This window comes from Mixophyes fleayi, chromosome 7 (assembly GCF_038048845.1).
Source record: "Mixophyes fleayi isolate aMixFle1 chromosome 7, aMixFle1.hap1, whole genome shotgun sequence".
Lineage (NCBI taxonomy): Eukaryota > Metazoa > Chordata > Amphibia > Anura > Limnodynastidae > Mixophyes > Mixophyes fleayi.
Window position 1 is genome coordinate 146399611 of NC_134408.1, and position 21394 is coordinate 146421004.

At 41.4% G+C, this 21394-nt stretch overlaps 1 protein-coding gene across 1 annotated transcript in view; it reads right to left on the minus strand.

Annotated features, from left to right (window-relative positions):
- The window catches only part of SLC11A1 (solute carrier family 11 member 1), a 27778-nt gene continuing 6384 nt past the window's right edge, over positions 1-21394 (minus strand). Inside the window, exons 2-15 of the mRNA XM_075181061.1 lie at positions 20989-21089; positions 17929-18051; positions 13681-13800; positions 12347-12453; positions 11788-11858; positions 11312-11379; positions 11054-11209; positions 10205-10363; positions 9809-9895; positions 8380-8499; positions 6887-7036; positions 6628-6701; positions 5361-5514; positions 1-4183 (exon numbers count right to left, since the gene is read on the minus strand). Of these exons, the coding sequence (XP_075037162.1) occupies positions 4070-4183; positions 5361-5514; positions 6628-6701; positions 6887-7036; positions 8380-8499; positions 9809-9895; positions 10205-10363; positions 11054-11209; positions 11312-11379; positions 11788-11858; positions 12347-12453; positions 13681-13800; positions 17929-18051; positions 20989-21089 (1604 nt within the window). The 3' untranslated portion in view covers positions 1-4069. The remainder of the gene's footprint in view (positions 4184-5360; positions 5515-6627; positions 6702-6886; positions 7037-8379; positions 8500-9808; positions 9896-10204; positions 10364-11053; positions 11210-11311; positions 11380-11787; positions 11859-12346; positions 12454-13680; positions 13801-17928; positions 18052-20988; positions 21090-21394) is intronic.

The window sequence follows — 21394 nt, forward strand, 5'->3', positions numbered from 1 at the left end:
TTTTGAAATCAGAGTTTTTTTTTTTAAATGTTGATATCTTGTTTAGTAGAGAAGGGTCAGTATAATTCTAGCAGTTCCGGATCATTGTGTGGGTTTGGCAGAACGATGCTTCTAGTCAGATTATAATCTTTGGTGCACAATTGTAAGTATTGAATGAAAACATTTGTTAAATAGGGGGTGTAGGATGAGCCTTTTGTAATGCTGTGTACTTAGGCCATCCAGGACGTAGGGCGTTTTTAGTATCATTTTTCAGAGGAGGGGGATAACAGACATATTTCTGGAATATCCAAAATAATATAATATCCCTAATTTACCGTGCTCTGTAATGGCAGCATCGGAGCCTAAAAACATGACGTGATGACAGAGAATTTTATTGTCCTAAAACATCAATAATGAACATAACGAGTTACAGCGTCCCCTCTGTGAAGGCCCTGTGGCCGGATCACCTATAAATAACTTATTGTAATCATATATTTAAATTATTAGCACAGTGTGCCCATTTATATCATTGCAAATGCACTGATTTTTGATACTGTGTATTAAAAAAGTACTTATTATATTGTGTTATATTTCTGTGTAGGAATTGCATTTATTTATGAGGTATATGATGCAATAAACATTTTTTTGAGTAGTCTGTTGTGTATCTTCAAGAGGACATCCTCATTAAGGCTAATTAAGTCGATTCATGTGAATAACCAACATGTCCTTTTTAGTCTAAATGCACCACAGGAGGTGGTTACTGTTGTTCCTGAGAGGCCTTTTGTTCAGAGTGTTAGAACCTGTCTGAACATTGTAAACAGCACTTGATGTAGGATATCATAGATTAATGTACATTTTGTTAAGTATAAATAGCATTTAAATCCATGTTTGGGGAAACATATTGCATCCTGATACTAAAAATAACGGACTACTTGGGGCCAGCAAAATGTTAAGGGGTCTGGCTTACCCCCTGCTAGGATGTATCCAAAACTGTATAAAACAGCACTGGTTTGTACTGAAATGCGTCATTATTGTTCCATCTGACTGGTACACTGGTATCTTCAACCAGTGTGAACTGTTGTTGTCAGGACACAAGTTAAATAAACATCACTTGCTTCAAGATCTGCTTGACAACTTCTTCCCTGCTGTAATTTCCTGTGACCTACAGATTAGACCCAAATCTAATCCGTTCCCGGCTGTCCTGAGGTTTGGACCCAGCTTTTCCAGTGCCACCGTTCTGCCCGCTACCCAGCAGCTCTGGCCAGTGTGATAGATCAGGGGGGATCCATCCACAGCAACCCTGATCTATAGGACGAGGTCAGGGGTACCAGCCCAGGTGCACCAGTAAGGGGGTACACCAGCAGCGAGTGTTACCCAGAAGTTACGTGGTTCTGGATGCTGGTAAGGAGTCCAGTGGTGGAAGCATTTGTAAGCCCCTCGTACTGCGGTGAGAGGGCACATTTGGGATAAAGAAAGGGAACGGTGGCAAAGTAAGTCCAGACAGTTTCCAGCAACAACAGACAGGGTGGCATAGGCGGTCATAGCCCCCCTCTCCATAACGCCACCATCACTAGACACCGGCTATATTCTCTACAACTAAACATTCCAAGGGGACTGGGTGTAGGCACGTAGTCAATGTACATTCAAGCTTTGGAATCTCCCAGGTACGTGTTTTTCAGCCGTATCACTTGCACCAACTACAGGTCAGGTGTCAGTGCCAAGTGATAGTGACGAGGGTCATGTATACAGCTAGAACATGTGTTTGCAATCAGGAGCAACTGTAACAATGTATTTTTATATACAGTAGACATTAATAACAGCCTAATAAATGTTTTTCATGGGGGGAAAAACAACTTTATTTTGTTTATGTTTTGTCATTATTGAGTATATTATTAACAGATGAAATTAATTGAACATGATTTTTTTTTCCTGTGCGTTCGTTTGAGAGTTTATATTCCACATAGGTATTGGACGTACGCTGCAGTGTATTGTCTGGTAGAGCAGACCTAGACCTGTATTCATCTCCGCACGTATCTTCACATCCGCTCCTTGTTGAGCACGGACGTGCGTATACCCGTTTCACGTGCCCCTTGTGTCTGGAGCTCTGAGGTGATGCTCAGCTGAACACAAGAGGATTGGAGAGCTTAAAGCTCAGAGTTCTATTTATCTCTCTCAGAGAGAACTGACCATCAATCAGACAACTCACTGAAACTCCAGCCGGATGGCAGCCTATTGGAGGGTGTTGAATATCTCACCAATGGTGGGGGTCCCGGACCCCCAGGGGTCTCTAGTTTGGGTAAGTGGGATATTACAGTGTAATGTTTTAGTTCTGGGTAGAGATTTTAAAGACCTTCATGACCAGCATTGGTTTAAATCTTAAAGTGATTCTATCATGGAATAAACGTGTTTGTGTTCTGTGCTTTTAAAGACAAGTTTATTGTGTTATGATCAATGCTATAAAGTACAAGATCAAGTTAAAGATTTGACCCTGATTTATTGATAATGGTATAGCAGCGAGTCTCACCCTGAATCTCAGGCCTTATTATTTATAAAGCGTGACAGAGAAACTAGCTACAGACAACACTATCAACAAATTAGTAATAACACAGTTACTTATTGTTTTCCTGCTTCACCTGAATCAACATTCTTGACATAGAGAATTAAAAACCCCACATGATTTCCTTCTATTATATATCATCTCTGATGGTGCAATTGATGTGCTGTAACCCATAGCAACCAATCAGATCTCAGCTTTTACCAGCCTACACTTGTAAATCAAAAGAAAGCTGAACTCTGGTTGCTATGGGTTACAGTAGATCATGTGAAATTACAACGTGTTACAGTGTGTTCCATACAACACTTTGCAACAATGTCTGTGTCTGAGTATTGTGTCATTGTGTGTATTGCTACAGTATGTAAATCTGTCTGCACTTGTATTTGTGATGCTTATTAAAAATAGAATAAAAATTTGAGGAAATTAAAAATAATGAAAGAGTGCTACATTTGGGAAGGGGGGATAGATTGTCCATGGATAGGATCACCGCTGTTTTGCTAATTGGGGGGGGGGGGGTTATTTACATGACAGTTCTTCTATATTGAAATTGAGTATTCACAATGATCATTTGGAGGGCTCTTGCCTGCTGTTTGCCGTAGTTGCCAACATTGGCAACTTGTGTCCCAAATCAGGCAAACTAATTTTCACCCCTTGCATTGTAACATGGTTTTGTCCAGGAGAAAACTTACTCAATTTTTTTACTTAACTTTCCTTCATTAATCAGGCCTATATTATTAACAGGTGACATTAATTGAATAGTTTTGTTTTTTGTTCATTCTTTTGTGACTTTATATTCCACATATGTACTGGATGTATCCTGCAGTATATTGTATCTTGAAGCAGCGCGGACCTAGACCCATATTCATGCCCAGACGTCTCCTCAGATCTGCTTCACACGTGTGTATTCCTGAGGAACGTTCGTTTGTAAAAAAACACACATTACTTTCATTTTGCGTTTCTTGACGAATGAGGCCCAATGTGAGGTAATACTCATAAAGGATTTGTATGTTCTAATCTGTGATATTATTACACTAAAACATAAAATTTATTGGCAGATTTCGTCCGACTAGTCCAATTAATTTGCTGAATCCCAAATCCTCAAAATTAAACTGATAGAACCTGTGTTGTTTTATCACCGTCTGATAATCCTAGACTAATAAACACGGCTTTCTATAAGGAATAATGGGTTTTCTTGGTTCAGTAGCAGGTTGAGATGTGAAAATGTACAGACGGAACCCAACATATTTACTGGTTTTTGGAAAAGTGATTAGTCAGCGAGTGAAACTTTGGTTTGAAATCATTTTCTCTCCAGTCAGACTTGCAGAATAAGTGCTGGCCACTAGAGGGCGACAGTGTTCTGATTCATACCTCCATACAGTGCAATGAGCAGGGTCTGACTTTCAGGAATAGTGACCTCGGGGCCTTTATCCAAGGAGGCTTCTAGTCTGGTATTTGTGCGTTTTGTGTTATTCACATTTTGTTGTCCTGAGATCTAATGGTAACATGTAGCCCACAAAGTTCCATGGAAGTAGGAGGTCACTGCAGTACCCCTGGGGGGTTGTGATAATCCTCTGGAAGTCCGTATGTAAACTGAGAATGTCTCCCCCAGGACAGGAATTCAGCACCATGGACAATGCAGCAGGTCCAGAGCTGTGTAAGAGAAATACGTGTGAGCAAGGATTATTACACAGAATAACACATCACATGTTATAATGACACGCAGTACTAATACAGAGAGAGACAGCTAGACAGATATGCAGCACTAATAGAGAGAGACAGCTGGGCAGACAAGCAATATAGAAAGAGACAGCTGGGCATACATGCAGTACGAGACAGACAGCTAGGCAGACATGCAGTACTTATAGAAAGAGACAGCTGGGCATACATGCATTAGTAATAGAGACAGCTGGGCAGACACACAGTACTCTCAGAGAAAGCTGGGCAGACATGCAGTACTTATAGAAAGAGACAGCTGGGCATACATGCAGTACGAGACAGACAGCTAGGCAGACACGCAGTACTCTCAGAGAGACAGCTAGGCAGTACAGTACTCTGAGAGACAGCTGGGCAGACACAGTACTCTCATAAACAGCTATGCAGACAAACAGTACTCTCAGAGACAGCTAGGTAGACACACAGTACTCTCAGAGACAGCTGGGCAGACACACAGTACTCTCAGAGACAGCTGGGCAGACACAGTACTCTCAGAGACAGCTGGGCAGACACACAGTACTCTCAGAGACAGCTGGGCAGACACACAGTACTCTCAGAGACAGCTGGGCAGACACACAGTACTCTTAGAGACAGCTAGGCAGACACACAGTACTCTCAGAGACAGCTGGGCAGACACACTACTCTCAGAGACAGCTGGGCAGACACGCAGTACTCTCAAAGACAGCTAGGCAGTGCAGTACTGCTCAGAGACAGCTGGGCAGACACACTACTCTCAGAGAGACAGCTGGGCAGACATACAGTACTCTCAAAGACAGCTAGGCAGTGCAGTACTCTCAGAGACAGCTGGGCAGACACACAGTACTCTCAGAGACAGCTAGGCAGTGCAGTAATCTTAGAGACAGCTGGGCAGTGCAGTACTCTCAGACACAGCTAGGCAGACACACAGTACTCTCAGAGAGACAGCTAGGCAGACACACAGTACTCTCAGAGACAGCTGGGCAGACACACAGTACTCTCAGAGACAGCTGGGCAGACACGCAGTACTCTCAGAGACAGCTGGGCAGTGCAGTATTCTGAATATATTTCTCTCGCAGTGATAGTTATACAGCCGCTACGTGACTGGATGATGATCTATATAACTTGTTTTACTTACCAGGTACAATGTGAATATTGTGTAAAATAATAGGATTAGTCCGACAACTACATACAGGGCGATGTTGTCCAGGGATGGGATGAACACAACCACAAAATACAGGTTTATAGCGATGATCAACACGATGAGGAGGATGGAGATGACTTTACTAATTCTGCAGGTGCAAAATGTACAAAAATGACTGTCAGCCACAGTGTGATATTATACATTATTGTGTTATTATGGACGACTGTGGGAGATGCATCCCCTGAAGGTTGTTATTAGTGCAAACGTTTTAGAGAATTTGTACTGAAACGCGACTTTAAAACAAAACAATATGTAATGCTCTACAAATTAGCTTAATAACCCAGGAATAAAATAATGGAATGAGCCTTTATTTTACCATGTTAGATAAACCTATATACATAGAAATAAAGAAATTAAGTTAGATTTGTTAATACACCTTTAAATATTACAATCAAGTACGGCGCTGTTGGAAGGGACTGATAGTGAGATGAACTGACAGCGGACGTCACGTAGAGACATGCCTCCCCTATCCTCGTGGGGGGGGCAATGCTTCCACTACAGCTCTGATTGGACCAATGAGAAACAAGCAGCTGGAGCATTGGACGGCTCCAGCTGAGGAGCAGATAGCAGTAGATCAGCTGAGTGTAAGACAAGGGGGAAATGAACTTATCAGTAGCAGTGAAATGGGAGAGGACAGTAAGGAATAAAAATGGGTAAATAGCGGTGAAGAGGAACTGGAAAAGAAGCGGAAAAGAGAGAAAAGCCCTTTCACCTGGGTAACCTCCTGTTTTGCTGGCAATAGGGCTTTGCACCCCTTTGATAAACCAGCTATCACCATCCTGAGATACCAATGGAGATGAGGGTTCCAGCGGTCTATGTACCACCAGGATTCTTCTTAAATAGTCACCTGGCGAAACTGCTCTCCGTAGGGAGCTCTGGCACGCCGGATCTGGGTTACTGGACAGAGCTGCTAAGGGCAAATGTCTGTAGTTTTTTTCTTTTTTATTACCCAGTATTTATTAAGCACCATCGTTCAATGTAGAAATGTGCAATTAATAAAAGATGAGCAGACATTATATACTTGTGCACAAAAAACAAATGGGAATGAAGCTGTTTGTGAGAGCTTAGAATCTAGTTTTAAATATATTACATTTAGAACTCTCGCCACCACTTTTAGACCAGAATGAAATGCAAAATATATAATTATTTTTTTTTAAAAAAAGTTGGGATTTGAAGTGGGTAATCTCCTGTTAATACTCACACGCCGTTGGTGAAGTCGTGCATCAGCGGACGCATGCTGGTGAATGTCAGGATGGGAAGCAGAGCGAACGGGAGCTGTAAGACAGCAAAGTATCAATGTCAGTATGTACGATGGTCACGTCTACCCGTTACCAACGCACAGAGGAGGCAGCCGTGTCGTCCGGTTCTTAGCGAATCACTAGGCTGCATTCTCATGAACGTTGGATCGTCCCACACCACGTCCCCCACCGCAGCCACCAGGACACGTGAGAGCTTTTTACCAAAATACTTTGCAGGACATTCAGAAGATCGTTCATCTTGGTCAGGTGCCCGACATCTTGAAACCCCGCCACAAAGATGGTGGGGATGATGGCGCAGGATCTGGTGAATAGTACACGGTAGAACCGGGACCATTTCAAATTCAGAAAACCCTACAAAATAAATAAATAAAGGGATTTAGCAGTAGGAGAGGCCACAAAGGGACAAACAATCAAATACAAGCAGAAAGAAACAACAGGTACATTAGATATGAGATATACAATCTGTAGCTCAAAGGGAATCAATTGTTATTCTTACTTCAGAAACAATCAGCTCTGTCGTACGTGGTTAAATGGGAACTTTAAAATACCAGTATATCATACAATGCCGTAGTGTTGTATCAGGAAGATATATATATATATATATATATATATATACACACACACACACACATATATACACATACAGACATAAACATACATGTATATATATATATATATATATACATACTAGTTTTGCAGTGCAAGTTCTGCCCTAGATACTGGAGGCAGTTCCACAACCGCACTATTCACATCCGTTGTCGTGGAGGAAAGAGGAAGTTTTTGGTTTATTTTTAGCAATTCTGGGGTTGAAGTCGCACATCACACATTTAAAGGAAGTCAAATAAATTGCTGGACCTCGGTAAAGAATAAACAGCCACAAAAGGATCTGCAGAAGACTCAGTGGGATCCACATGTATAGGGAGATCACCCTAACGCCAACTGGGGTGATTATTAGGGGTGTCATGCATTGTGGACAGCTCAGCATCGAAATACAAAAATACTCAAAAGACTATGAAAGTCCGATATTAGTCCGACATTTGTTATGAACAGACCCAGCTCCATCAGAAATCCCCCCCTATTCCCCACAGTCCCTTTTTTCACAGAGCACTCCAATTTTTACTGCATGGGAAAGGGGGCGTGACTAAGATGGCGCACAGATCGGGGAGCAGCCAAGGCCAATGGAGGATCCAGTTGGGCGGGGTTTACTGGGGGGGGCGTGGCCACATAAAATCAGCGGAGAGAAGTGTGTCCCAATGTTATGATTCGCCGCTCGCAGCCACAGCTTATAAACTAAAAAGGAAAAGTGGAGATGTTGCCCATAGCAACCAATCAGATTCTAGCTGTCATGTTCTAGGATGGATTAAATGATAGGTAGATTCTGATTGGTTGCTATGGGCAACACCCCCACGTTTCCTTTTTAGAACTTTTCCTCATACATTATAAATATTCATGTCCATGTTTATAAATCATAGAGTTGTCCTAAATCAGTGTTGGCTAACCTTTGACACTCCAGGTGTTGTGAAACTACAAGTCCCAGCATACCCTTCCAGCAATAAGCTGCTATATATTGGCAAAGCATGCTGGGACTTGTAGTTTCACAAACACCTGGAGTGTCACAGGTTAGCTAACACTGACTTAAATAGATAATTTGATAGGACTGGGCACTGTGAACAAAATAAAAACAATATATTCACCTCCATCACAAACTGTCCTGCGTAGGTCCCCGTCATGGTGGAGCTTTGCCCGGCAGCCAGGATGCCCACAGCCCAGATGTAGAGGGCAGCCGGGCCAAAAAAGCAGCCAAGGATAATGCCCTTCACAAAGAGAGACACCGATGGTCACATCTCGAAGTATGAACCACTAAAACTGTACCCGTAACCTGTGCAGAGCAGAGGCAGCCATTTTATGGGCGGGGCCAACAGCTTATCTGTTTACTTGGAATAAGTGATATCACTGAGGTACAAGGTACTTAGTGCCTCATATTTCAGTGATGTCAGTATCGTGAATATTGGTTCAACCCCACAAAATGGCTTTCTCCACTCTGTTTAGCAGACTGGTAGACTCTAACCTTGTAGAATGTCATGAAATAAAGCAGAAGGAATTTCAAGGTGTCTTCCTTTTTAAATAACTCCTGTACTCATTCAGTTCTGGTCGGCTCCCTCCATAGTAGAAGGTATCCGACTAAGCATCTCCAAACCATAGGCCAATGTGTCGGATGGTCCCTGCTACTGAGAGGCCCAAGCAGCATCACAGGTGATCAGTAGAGGTTCTCACTATATGTGTATGCTGGGACCCCGAGAAATAGGTACCCCATACCAAATTACTATTGGGGAGGGGGATTTAGTGTACAGGTTATTTAAGGAGGAAAACCCTTTTAAGGTAATACTGCCTAACATTACATGGAGATGACCTACTTCACACCAGTGCTTAACCCCTCGACTGGCACTTTTCTGAAATATATACACCCTTCTGTACGTTCTGGACTCCTGCTAATATATTTAAAAGTTTCTGTCATTCGAACTTATATACATTTATTTTAAATGGCGCTATCATGAAAAAGAATGTTTGTTTGCTGTTTACGTATATTGTCTGTCTGTATAACTCTGTATAATTCTGATGACAGCGTCCTTTAACTAGATTGTGCAATACTTATTGTTTTATCTCACTTTCCCCACTATGTGTTTATATCATCAACAGACATATATTTAATATTAACTACCTTATAGCTCTGATCTGCTCTTCTTTCTGCATTGCATACAAGTGTACCCAGCAAGCAGCTTTATGTCGTGTCCAAAGGCAACAGAAAAAAGTCTACCTGATTTTATAACTATATGGCTGAAAAGCACAGAAATATAGCAATGTATTTAGTAAATGCAGTGGGAGGTATATGGAAGACAATAAGTTATATTTTTAAGCCCTTACACTTTCTTATTTACCGTCAGTTTGTTATTAAGCTCTGGTAGATGAATGAAGGACTCTCGTGTGACCTACAGTAGTTAATGACCTATAGTATAATATCTCTAATACATCTTCTAGTAACGCCCCGTCCTATGCACCCCAATAAGCTCCTAGTATGTGTCATCGCACGCACAGATGACAGGTGAGTTGTGAATTACGACTTACCCCTTTGTAGATGTCCACGGACAAGGATTCGTTGTTAGGGGGGAATACACCGGCGTGGGGGCTGCTACTGTTCTGACAGACGTCGTACTGAAACACACACAATCGCTGTGTAAGTAAATACCAACTCATACACTACTTTAGTTAACATTGCAACAAACCAGACCAGTTTCTCTTATTGAAAATAAACATGTTCTCCTTTCTGCACACTTAGGCAGAGAGTTAGTGGGCACGAAAACATTTAGCATGTGCTATAATATTTTATTTTGGATCCACGCAGACACTTGTAGGAACCAGCGGAGGGAGTGTCTATGAACGTGGTCCCATAACGTGGCTGCGTGGAAGTAAAGAAGGACAGGAGGGTCTGGGTTATTTTGGACGTTATTGAATAATACTCACCGCGTCCTGGTTGGTTTTGTTATAAAAGGCCTCTGCGAATACGGCCATCACGAAGAGATTAATGATGAAGGAGATGAGTAGCGCGATGGTGGACTCGATCAGGAAGTACATGTTGGCTTCTCGCACATCCTGGCTCTTTTTGCGGTCGATATCCCTAGACTGGGGGGGGGTTAGATCAAGGATCAGTAACAGATCAGACAGCAGAGTACTGAGGAATAACATAGCATCAATTACTAAACATAGAACACCTGCAGGAACATTGTATTGAATGTTACGCCAGCGCGCCTACTTAACCGCTGAGCGCTTTTAGAAGCTCCCCCGTGAGAACGCTACGCACAACCATTTGTGGCATTGTGGGAATAGATGAGAACGCACATCCTACTATCACTTGTACACACGGCCATGTATGTCCAAACTTTATAAAGTTTCGTTGAGTGACGTACATTCCACAAGTATAATTGTTCACCTGTGAAAATAATTATAAACTATTGCGAGTTTTGGATGGCAATGCTGCAGCCGCTCTGATATCACTGTAAGTGTCATAGGCAAACCGAGGGAGGGGGGGTTCCTAGTGCCTGGAAACCCCCCTCCAAGCCTGGGGCACTGTATAATTGAGGTGGCTGGACCCTGCCCCTGCTTCGCACAGCTCTGCTTGAAAAGGGAGAGCTGCGCGCACCTAACAGCAGTGCATGCAGCATTGCCCATGTATATTATAGGGATAGGAGGAGTTGGAGAGCAGCCAAGCACTGTCTAAAATTATAGCCACGCCCCCATGCATGCTGGTCACACCCACTGGGGGCGTGGTGTGGAAACCCCCCTCTACAAATCCTGCGTTTGCCCCTGCAGTACCTTAACGAGCGAGGAGTGCAGATAGATGTTGTGCGGCATAATGATGGCACCAATGATTCCCACGGCCTGGAGTAATTCAGGGGAACCGCAGCCAGAACAATACGGATAGAACATCCCCTTTATCACCTCTCTCTGGTCAGGATGTACCACCACGTACTGAGGAATAAAACACCAAGACAGTAGAGGAATTTATACAGACGTCCTCAACTTTCATGCTCTGTGTAACTATGAGCAGAATTTTTTTTGTACTAAACTCACCTCATAGCCGAAAGTTACCGCCATAATAGTGATGAGGAAGCCAAAGAAGGCTTCTAGTTTCCTGAGACCTGGCAAGATACAAGCATATGAATGTATGTGACCCCAGGGGGTAAATGTATCAAGCTGCGATTTCCGGCAGGTTTGAAAAGTGGAGATATTGCCTATAGCAACCAATCAGATTCTAGTTATCACTTATTTAGTACATTCCATAAAATGACAACTACAATCTGATTGGTTGCTATAGGCAACATCTACACTTTTCAAACCTGTCGGAATCTGGAAGCTTGATACATTTATCCATTTATCCATTTAGTTGTGTGAATGCACATGACAAGTTTTACGCTAGTGGTATTTTTATGTGCCACGATCGGACATACGTCCCCCTATAAATCAGGCTCTATATGAGCTAATATATAATCACATCATCGACCTACAGAATCCTCTGTATTGTTCCTTTCCCTTCTCAATATACTCACCATATTTATCTAGGAACAGAAAGAATAAAGTATCAATGATGGTGATAAGGACCCCGCCCCAGAGGGGAATCCTGGAAAAATAAGAATATTGAGCAGCAATTATATGAAAATAAGTATTAAAGTGATTGCAGTTTAATAACAATGGTGAATTCTTAAAGTAGACATATTCCCTGGAAACAATTATATTAGAAGTCCATCTATTCTCACCTATGAGAACAATAACAGGGTCATTTATACTGACATATACATTTGTACTACAGCCTATGGGGAGCTACTTGGTAAAAGGAACGTGCAACACTATGGGGATAGATTTACTGCAGCTTCTAAAAAGAAAAAGTGGAGATGTTTCTCATAGCACCAACCAATCAGATTCTAGCTGTCGTGTACTAGAATGTACTAGATAATTGATAGCTAGAATCTGATTGGTTGCTATGGGCAACACCTTCACTTTTCCTTTTTGGAATCTTTAGTACATCTGCCCCCAAGAGTTTGCTCTGATGGTAGGTACACAGGTAGATATATAATATGTACAGTGCGAAGGATGAAGAGGGCGTCTTACCGACCAGCAGACAGGAGGCTGAAAGCAATGGCCGTGCCAATCACTTCCTGCATGTCTGACCCGATGATGGCTATCTCCACTAAGATCCACAGTATCCAGCGTGGAGCCTGAGATAAAGAGAGAGGCAACAATCTGAATATCATAAAGCTCTGAAAGATTAACAGAGATAATAAAGATATTTTGAAGACACGGAGAAGTTCAGGGTTAGATAAGATGTAAACTCAAAATTCAGGATATTAAAAAAAACATTGTCTAACTAATACCAACATTTATAACCAGCGTAGCCGGATCATCCATCAGGCAACCCGGGCTCCTGTCTATGGTCCATTAGGTACTGAGGGGCCCAGATTACTCTAACCCGTTTTTATGTATGTTTTTTAACAAATGGGATGCAGAAGGGGGGCCAAACAAGTATTTTGGCTAAGGCCACATGGGGTCATAATCTGACAACAGGGTTATTAATGGATCCTGTAGGCACACAACCTATGGTGCCCTAAACCCCGCCCCCATCCTTAGGTCATCTTTTGCATAGAACATTCTTCAGCTTTGTCAGTCTTATCACAGATCATTGTAACAATTATATAATTCTTCCCCAACTCTCAGAATCTTACATAAATTGATGTTCTCTCATTTTCTCCGTTTTTTATTTCTTTAAAAACTTTGACCTCCACATTGTGGAAATAATAATCGTAACAGGATAAGGGTGAATTAAATCTACTCATGCCATAGGCTCCTGGGTCTCCACATACTCATCACCCACATGAAACACTGCTTAGTCTTTACTGTTCTCAATGGGCAAATTATGAAGTTCGATCACCAGTAGAAGACCCAATAAATCTATCATCCCAAGTGGATCAATATACACAGAAAACCTTGTACTCTGGGTATTTCGCAATAAATAAGCATCTGCCCAAATTCTATGGAACATACAACAAAACCCCTTAACCAAACTTCAGTTTCACGTTGATCGAGGTGAAGAGTTTGACCAGGGCTGGAACCACTTAAGAGTCTGAGCCAACAGTCCAAATGCCCCCACTGTAACCCACCAATGGCCCCCTGTTGAGCTGTATGCCCTTGTCAAATTCCCTCTCTATCCTACCCTAAAATAATGATATCCATATCGTTTTACTGACACACAAGACAGTGACTGAGAACGATGGATAATTGACTCATTGCCGCCCAGAACTGTCCTCCAGTGGAACAGAAAACTCACGTCGTAGCAGGAAGACTATTGTACATGAAAAGCTTGAACATCAATTCCTTGTCACCCCATTGAACCCTTAAGTTGTCTCATATTTTCATCATTCAAACCTGATTACTTGTCATGATCTTACCTTAGGGTAGTAAGAACGGCAGACTTGAGCCAAGTCTCTGCCCGTCACCACTCCGAGCCGCACAGCCAGCCTCTGGCACACAAGACCTAGGACAGTGGCACCAAGTAGGACCCACAGCAACTGGAAGAACACAAATAACACTGGCAGTGACTACATCATACAGACAGAGGTGTCCTCTACCACACTAAACTCTCCCACCCGTGGTTTGCTGCAGCGGCGGCTAGGTCTTTCCTCACCGTGATGGCAGCTATAGCCAGAAATCTTGCAGCTCTTACTGGACTGTATGATCTACACTGTGCTATGCCCTGGCAGTGTGAGAGATGCGGCCAATGGGGATGTGTGGGGAGTGAATGCCCAAAATAGCTCCCAACTAGAACCAGAACAGAAAAGTTTCCCGAGGCGCAAAATAGAGGGCTATAGTTGTATAAGTTGTAAAAGATAGTAATGTGGTATATGAGAAACACGTATGGACCTGTGTAGAGAACACTAAGAGGACAGTATTAGAAAACACATCTTTATATAAACAAAACATAAAAATTACAAAATGACTCTCACTTATAGTATTCAAAGGTAAACAATGAATAACGTTGATGAATGTTACGAGCCGTGGCGCCGCGACTTGCTCACCCATGCTGACCGCTTCTTAGTACAGGAGCGCGACAAGCTCTACCGGAAAGGCGGCTGCTATAGGTGAAGACCTCTACATCCTGTTCTACAAGCTTATGACAATAGCCGTTAGCCGTGACAATGACAAAATGTTTAGCGAATATCTTATGCCTGTCACATCAAAAATTGTATAAGCAATCACTTGTAGTATGCAAAGGTAAACAATGGATTTCATTAAAAAGCAAATATTTTGCAATAATTAAATGTTTAGCAAATAGGTTATGCCTGTCACATCAAACTTCTCCTATACATACATAAGACAATAAAGTCCTTAGCGTAAACTTTCCTATTTAGTGAAAACCACACAATATATTCCACAACAGTATGGGTGATGGCAAGAAGCGATGTTTCAGCGGGTACCAAGCACAATCATATAACGTTGTTAATAAATGTTCCAATATTCAACAGATCTCAAAGATGGCAAAGTTTGCATATATAGTAATTAGTAGTTTGTATCACTCACCCGGCGTCCTCGTGGACACACTGGATGCACTTCTCTACTCCTTCTCCCCTGTTGTTATGTGGGGGGAGGTGACATTCCTCCGGAGTAAAATATCCAGTGCGAGCAGCTACAGTAGCAGCGAGTTTAATCGCCCAGTCTGCACCGGATGATTCCCCCCTTAAGGCGACGGGGGCTCTCCGTTTCGTTCCGTTTCTATTTCTCTGCATTTAGCGGTTTTCCAGCAGAGTGATCGGACGCAGCTGCGTAAGTCTTTATACTGACCCTACGCGTTTCACCCCTATGCAAAGCAGGGCTTATTCAGGGATAGTGTGTGCATACCAACGTATTAAACAGTTGGTCTTAAATAACGATGGGGTCGTTGGATGGCCGTCCACGTTCCACCTATTAGTTCAATTCACCTAAGAAGTATGTCCCTCAAATAAAGCCTTTGCCTGTGTAAACATCCATTAGCGGGAAATAACAGTAAGGAGTCTATGTATTAAACTGGGAACAGCCATTATAACGTCGGTTTTCTACATACAACAGTTTTTTTAATTTAAGGTCTTATTATTTTCTGCAAATCCACAGACTTGTACTGATATACTGCCTACATGTGTTACCAATATATATTTGAACCCAAGAATATATCGAGTGGACTAAACATATTGGGCCTGATTTATCAAGGCGCGTATCTGCCAATTCTGAGCGTGTTGTACGCAACATCACTCTGCCCAGCACCGAGAGATATGTCTGTGAACTCTGTATTTTTCTGCCGTATCTTTTGCTCCAGCTACAGGACTAGTCTAAGTCCTGATCAGTAATGATGACAGTCTCGTATGCATGCTATAACATGTGTTTGTAATCATGAGCAACTGTAAGAATGTATTTTATGTTCAGTAGACATTAAGATCATCCTAATAAATGTATTTCATGATTTACATGAGCTGTGTGATGCGGGAGCAGGGTTCAACCACCTGAATTATACAGTGCCCCAGGCTTGGAGGGGGGGTTTTCCGGCATTAGGAAACTCCCCTCGGTTTGCCTATGTCTACACTGGTCCATATACGTGTTTCTCATTTACCATTTGCATTACTATCTCTTACAACTCCCACGATTATCAGCAGCCATTTAATCTCCCTTGAAAGCACTGTAAAATCTACAATAGTCACTCATTTTATATCGCTTATTAGAGATCTGACAGGTACGATAGACACACCAAGAAAGGACTCATTGTCTAGGCTTGATGAGATTTTCTCAAAAAAAAAAGCTAGAAATTGAACCTGACACTTGTGAGGACAATCTTTGCAATATTTTCCTAAAACATGAAAAATGACTTACCATTGAGGTCAAGAGACGGTGGGAATCGACCACATTAAAGTAATATATTGAAAATAATAATATACCTGCAGGGTTGACGATCTTCAAAAACCCCACGTTGGTTTCTGAAGATCACATTTTTTTGGAAGAATGACATCCACCCTAGATTCATGTTCCTTTCTACTTATGAAATGTATACTAGAGGAGAGAGAGATCTCCCTTCTGAACTGTGATAAAGAGATTGAACCTATATAAAAGAAACTTAAACCTATTGAGCACCGTGAGGATTTTAATAACCTCATACTCAGTAAAATAAACGAATAGAGACAAACATCATACAAACTAAAGAGAAAAAAATCCTTAGGGATATTAATGAACACGAGCTGGATTATCGGAACTGGTAAAGGACAACTACTACATATTATTTGAATACAATTTCAATACATCCAAATTGGAAGACCTTTCTCAATAATAAACATACTCCCCAATACCAAGCTGTAATGAAAACATATAAGACCCTCAAATAAACCGAGAGATATAACCACCAAAAGAGACTATACCCACCATTAAAACCCCAAGAACGTAGGTACTCCATTGAGGAAGTATGAGAAGAAGATCAAGCGAATGGAACTAGCGAGGGTCAACTTCACTAAAGGGGCCATTAAACAAATAGACAAAACAAGCTCTTCTTGAAAACATTACAAGTACCCAGGATTTTACCATTAATGATTCTATCCCAGATATTGATGCAGGAACCTTTGGTCAAAATTTTTTAGAGTCAGACCCAGTAGGAACAGGGCCATGAAACTTGACACCCGTAGACTTGGGCAGAGACCGTGTGCAGAGAGACAAGAGCACAGAAAGACCAGGGTGTCGAGAGGAAAGAGAGGAGGCAAAAAGACTGGGGGCCAAGCCAAAACCAAGGAGATAAAAACAAAAATGGAAGGTGTCTTCAACTTAAGTGATAACGAACGTACCGATCCACAAATTACCCTACTGAATAAGGGTTTAAAATTTGCTCCAGAAAATACTTGAAACAAATTTTATACATATATAGACTTACACTACTGGGACAAAATGCTAATATTGTCATTAAACCTGCTGATAAGGGTGGGGGAGTGACCATACTAAACACAACTGATTACCTACAAGAGATTCAGAGGCAGTTAGGAGATGGAACTACTAATGAACTGCTTAATAAAGACTCAACTGTGTCATTTAACAGGGAGATAGGAATACTTTTGAAGGAAGCCTTCACTAAGGGAATCTCGAGTAAATAAAAACTTGAATTCTTGTACATGAAGGACCACAGACTTTCAGTGATTTATTGTCCCAAACCCAAAATCCACAAGACTCTGAATAAACCATCAGGTAGGTCTCTCGGCATCAACTCACTTACGTCCAATATCTAACAGTACACAGACCTTTTCCTACAGCCATCAGTCAGTACCCAAAGAAGCTATTTAAAGGACACCGGTCAGGTCCTTGATATCAATAACAACACTTCTTGGAAGGATCACTACACATTGATGACCTGTGAGTGACATAACATCACTATACGCCTTCAGTGATCACACTACCAGGTGTATACTTATTAAACAATCAGACATATTCCACCAGAACAAATTGCATTTATTTTTGAAGTCATCAAATTCACATTGGAGCATAATTATTTTTGGTTTTAAGGATGACTGTAATGTTGGGTTTTTCAACTTTTTCCGGCAAAGAAAAAAAAAGAAGTTATCATAAGTAATTTAATATGTAATATGCAATATGTAGATACATCTCCTGTTGCTCTCTGTATACAAGTCTCTCGTGTTTACCTTGAATCCAGCGATGGATCCGCACTGCAGGTCGGACTCAATGTTCCCAGGATCCAGGTAAGCGATGCTCATCAGGAAACCAGGTCCGGTGAAAGCCCAGAGTTTGCGGAAGCTGAACCCCGGCTGTGAGGGTACGAAGTATGAAATATATAAATAGACAACATATAAAAGAACAAAAACACATTTTATATCAGTAAATTCATTTACTTCAGGCAAGTAGAAAATAAGAAGGAAGGAAGCGAGAAAACCAAGGTGTATGTGGTGAAACGCGTCATGTTGGCCAATAGGACTGCTGTAAGGGATGGGAAATCCAATGCAGACTGACTGACAGGACTTAAATGTAAGCAGAACACGCAGCTGCTTTGGGTAAATGCCGTTATATATAATAGTGCATGTAACACGCTAAGAGCGCTAAGCGCTTATACCATGGTATAGCCGTGGACACTCAAGGCTTGGCCAGACCTATTTGCTGGTAATGAGCTTTTTAGATGCTAACAAAGACCTGAAATGCGCATTCAAACTCGTACTATGAGTGGCTTCTTACGGGCCTGCTGCCATCGTTGCATTTTAAAATGTTAACGCTGCATTTAAAATGTTATAACTTGGCAAGACTTTTTCTTGTGCATTAATGCGCGATTCCAGTAAAATAGGACAAGGAAACAAAATCTGCAATAATCCCTAAAATCAGACTAAAGCACACGTTGATTTATGCTTTTCTTTACCCATTTTCCCAGCACATATATGTGAATAAGCCTTGAACTTGATATCTCTATCTCTCAATGCATCCAGTAAGTTAGATTGGGCAGTAATTTAGGGCTACGCGAGTTACATGGAGTGGACAGGAGAATTTGTGCAAGGACTCAGGTTAGAGACTTGTGGGTGGTAACTACTGGCAATAAACGAACAGTAATTTGGGGGTGAACTTTGAGTAATATTTGGCCCCCTAGAGGTGGAGGATCTTTGTGCAAAATTAACTGTTAATTTACACATCTGGAAATGAAAGATATGTAAAATATGTATTTGATGTCATTTTATACAATGCCCAAGGGGGCACATTTATTAATTTAGATAATTAAGGGAAGGGGGCACTTTCATTAATTACAATCATCAAGGGGCACTATTATTAATTTAGATAGTCATGGTGGTACTATTATTAATTAAGATTATCAAGGAGAAGCTTTTATTCAGAGTATCTAGGGGGCACTATTACTAATTTAGATCATAAAGGCTCCTAATAGTGTAGTATATTCAAAACCATGTCACTCAAAATTGGGTAAGTAACTCTCCCTGAATGATGACAATATACTCTTAAATTTAGACGATAGGGACGCCCCTGTCTTAAGTGCTCCCCAGGGACACTTAGGACAGGGGGCCTCAATCAAGCTCTGATTTTATAACACAATTAACACCATAAAATCATACTGCTGTCTCCCATTACAGCCTTCACACAATTAAACCATTTACAATTTCTTCCTGACCTTAAATGACAGTAGGGCTATGTACTTTGGGTATATTTACATTTAGGGCTAGGACCTTATCTTATGAATAACAATGATGTTTTCAGAATCTCATTAACACAGCAGATCTGTCTTACAAAGTTTCACCATAGATAGTATATCACATGGAGACAATGTAACCTCAGGGATAATTCTGGGTCATATGAAATCACCATGAGATCAACATTCCACTAGGGGTAGAACGTTTATATCTTTAGTTCATCACTGTACAGAGACAATTACGTTGTCTGGGTGTTTGGGTCCATGTCTGATAAACAGGGATTTTATACAAGAAGCTTTATATAGGAGCAACTGAGAATTTACAGTCTTCAGGTAAGAGAACATAAGTCACCTGCTTCACAGAAACAGGGGTGCATTTGTAGTTTTACTTATTCACCCTGTACATGTTTTTGTTTTTTTGTATATCTTGTAGGTACTAAAGAGTGCCCTAAAAACTTTATATTATACAGAACCTCATTATTAAAATTAGGTCATTTACTTTCAGTTTTGTTGTATTCACGCCCTTTTCAATTTGTTTGTATTCTAGTTTAAAATATTTTTCCATTTAACAAACTTCACCCCCCCAAAAAATTCTAAGGGTAATTCATGAACTGCACTGGCGGATCTAGAGGGGGGCGATCCGGGCAATCTCCCCCCTCCCTCCCAGCAGCAATCTTCATCCCATTAAAATGCGGGGGAGAGGTCCAATCATAGGGGAAGGGAGGAGGAGCCAAGCAATCAGAATTAAGGAGGGGCGTGGCTATGCAAAATCAAAGTCTAGGTCTGCCCCTGATCAACGGCAAAAATGCAAAATCACAGCATAATGCACATCTGTTGGGTGATGCATCTTCTCTTGCACATCTTCATCCAGTTTTATGGGGAACCGCCTGCATACGTGGGCCAGGATAGCCTGCGAGTGTGCAAAGGTGTTTGCCAGACAATGGGAGGAGTTATCCGAATCGATGATCGTTCCTTGATGAGTACGGATTACAAGCACAGTTGCCGACTGTCCCTACTATTTAGGGCCAGTCCCATGTTTTCAAGATTTGTCCCTTAAAATCAAATTCCTGCTTCTCTGCAAGATAGAAACTATCCTTACTATATATTCTTATTCTCTACATTTTAGAAGTCAATAGTAACAGAAATATTTTTTAAAATAAACTAAATGAAAAAGTAAATTGTATCCAATTCAATATATAATATATAATAATATATAATGTGGATTATAGTTCTCTAAGGTCCGCGATTGTACATTATTGTACATAATCTGCCCCAGTCGCCTTCTCCATATTTTTACACCAATACGCAGAAACAAGATGTTGCCCTGCGTGATGGGATTATGTAACTGAGATAAAGGACATGAAGAGGGCACTTCTGTAGGAGTATACATTGCTTTTAATTTTATTCGGGTTCACACTGTGACTCAACCCAAACATTTAATGAGACACATCCCAGTTGCACTTTTGCGCCTAGAAAGTGCATTTCAAGGCACAGTTCCATTAGCGTCACTGCTCCACCCCCGAGGACGTGTTCTACGGCTCAGTCATCAGAAATTATAACTCACCCGTTCCGTGTATGGAATGGAAACCTTTTCAGCCATGTACTCCGGACTTTGGTCATTATCAGGTTCTGCAATCGCTCCATACTTCCGATTTCTTGGTGCATCTTAAGAAACAGATCACAAGTTATGGCTTAATATAAATTGTCGTTTTATTACGTGTGCAATATGAACATTGGTTTTACAGATTATAAATTGAGAAGTCTTCCATGTTAGCAGATAGCGCATATTACCCTCCTGTACTCTCACTGAGTCCTGAGCTAGGGAGCAGCATCGGAAACACCATTTTATTAAAATACATTTTTATTTTTAATTTATTTTATCTTCCCTACGTTTCCCCTCCATGAATGAGGGAAATCAGCTGCCTGATGTCACAGTGGCCGGAGGGTCAGTTACTGAGAATAGGCGCAGC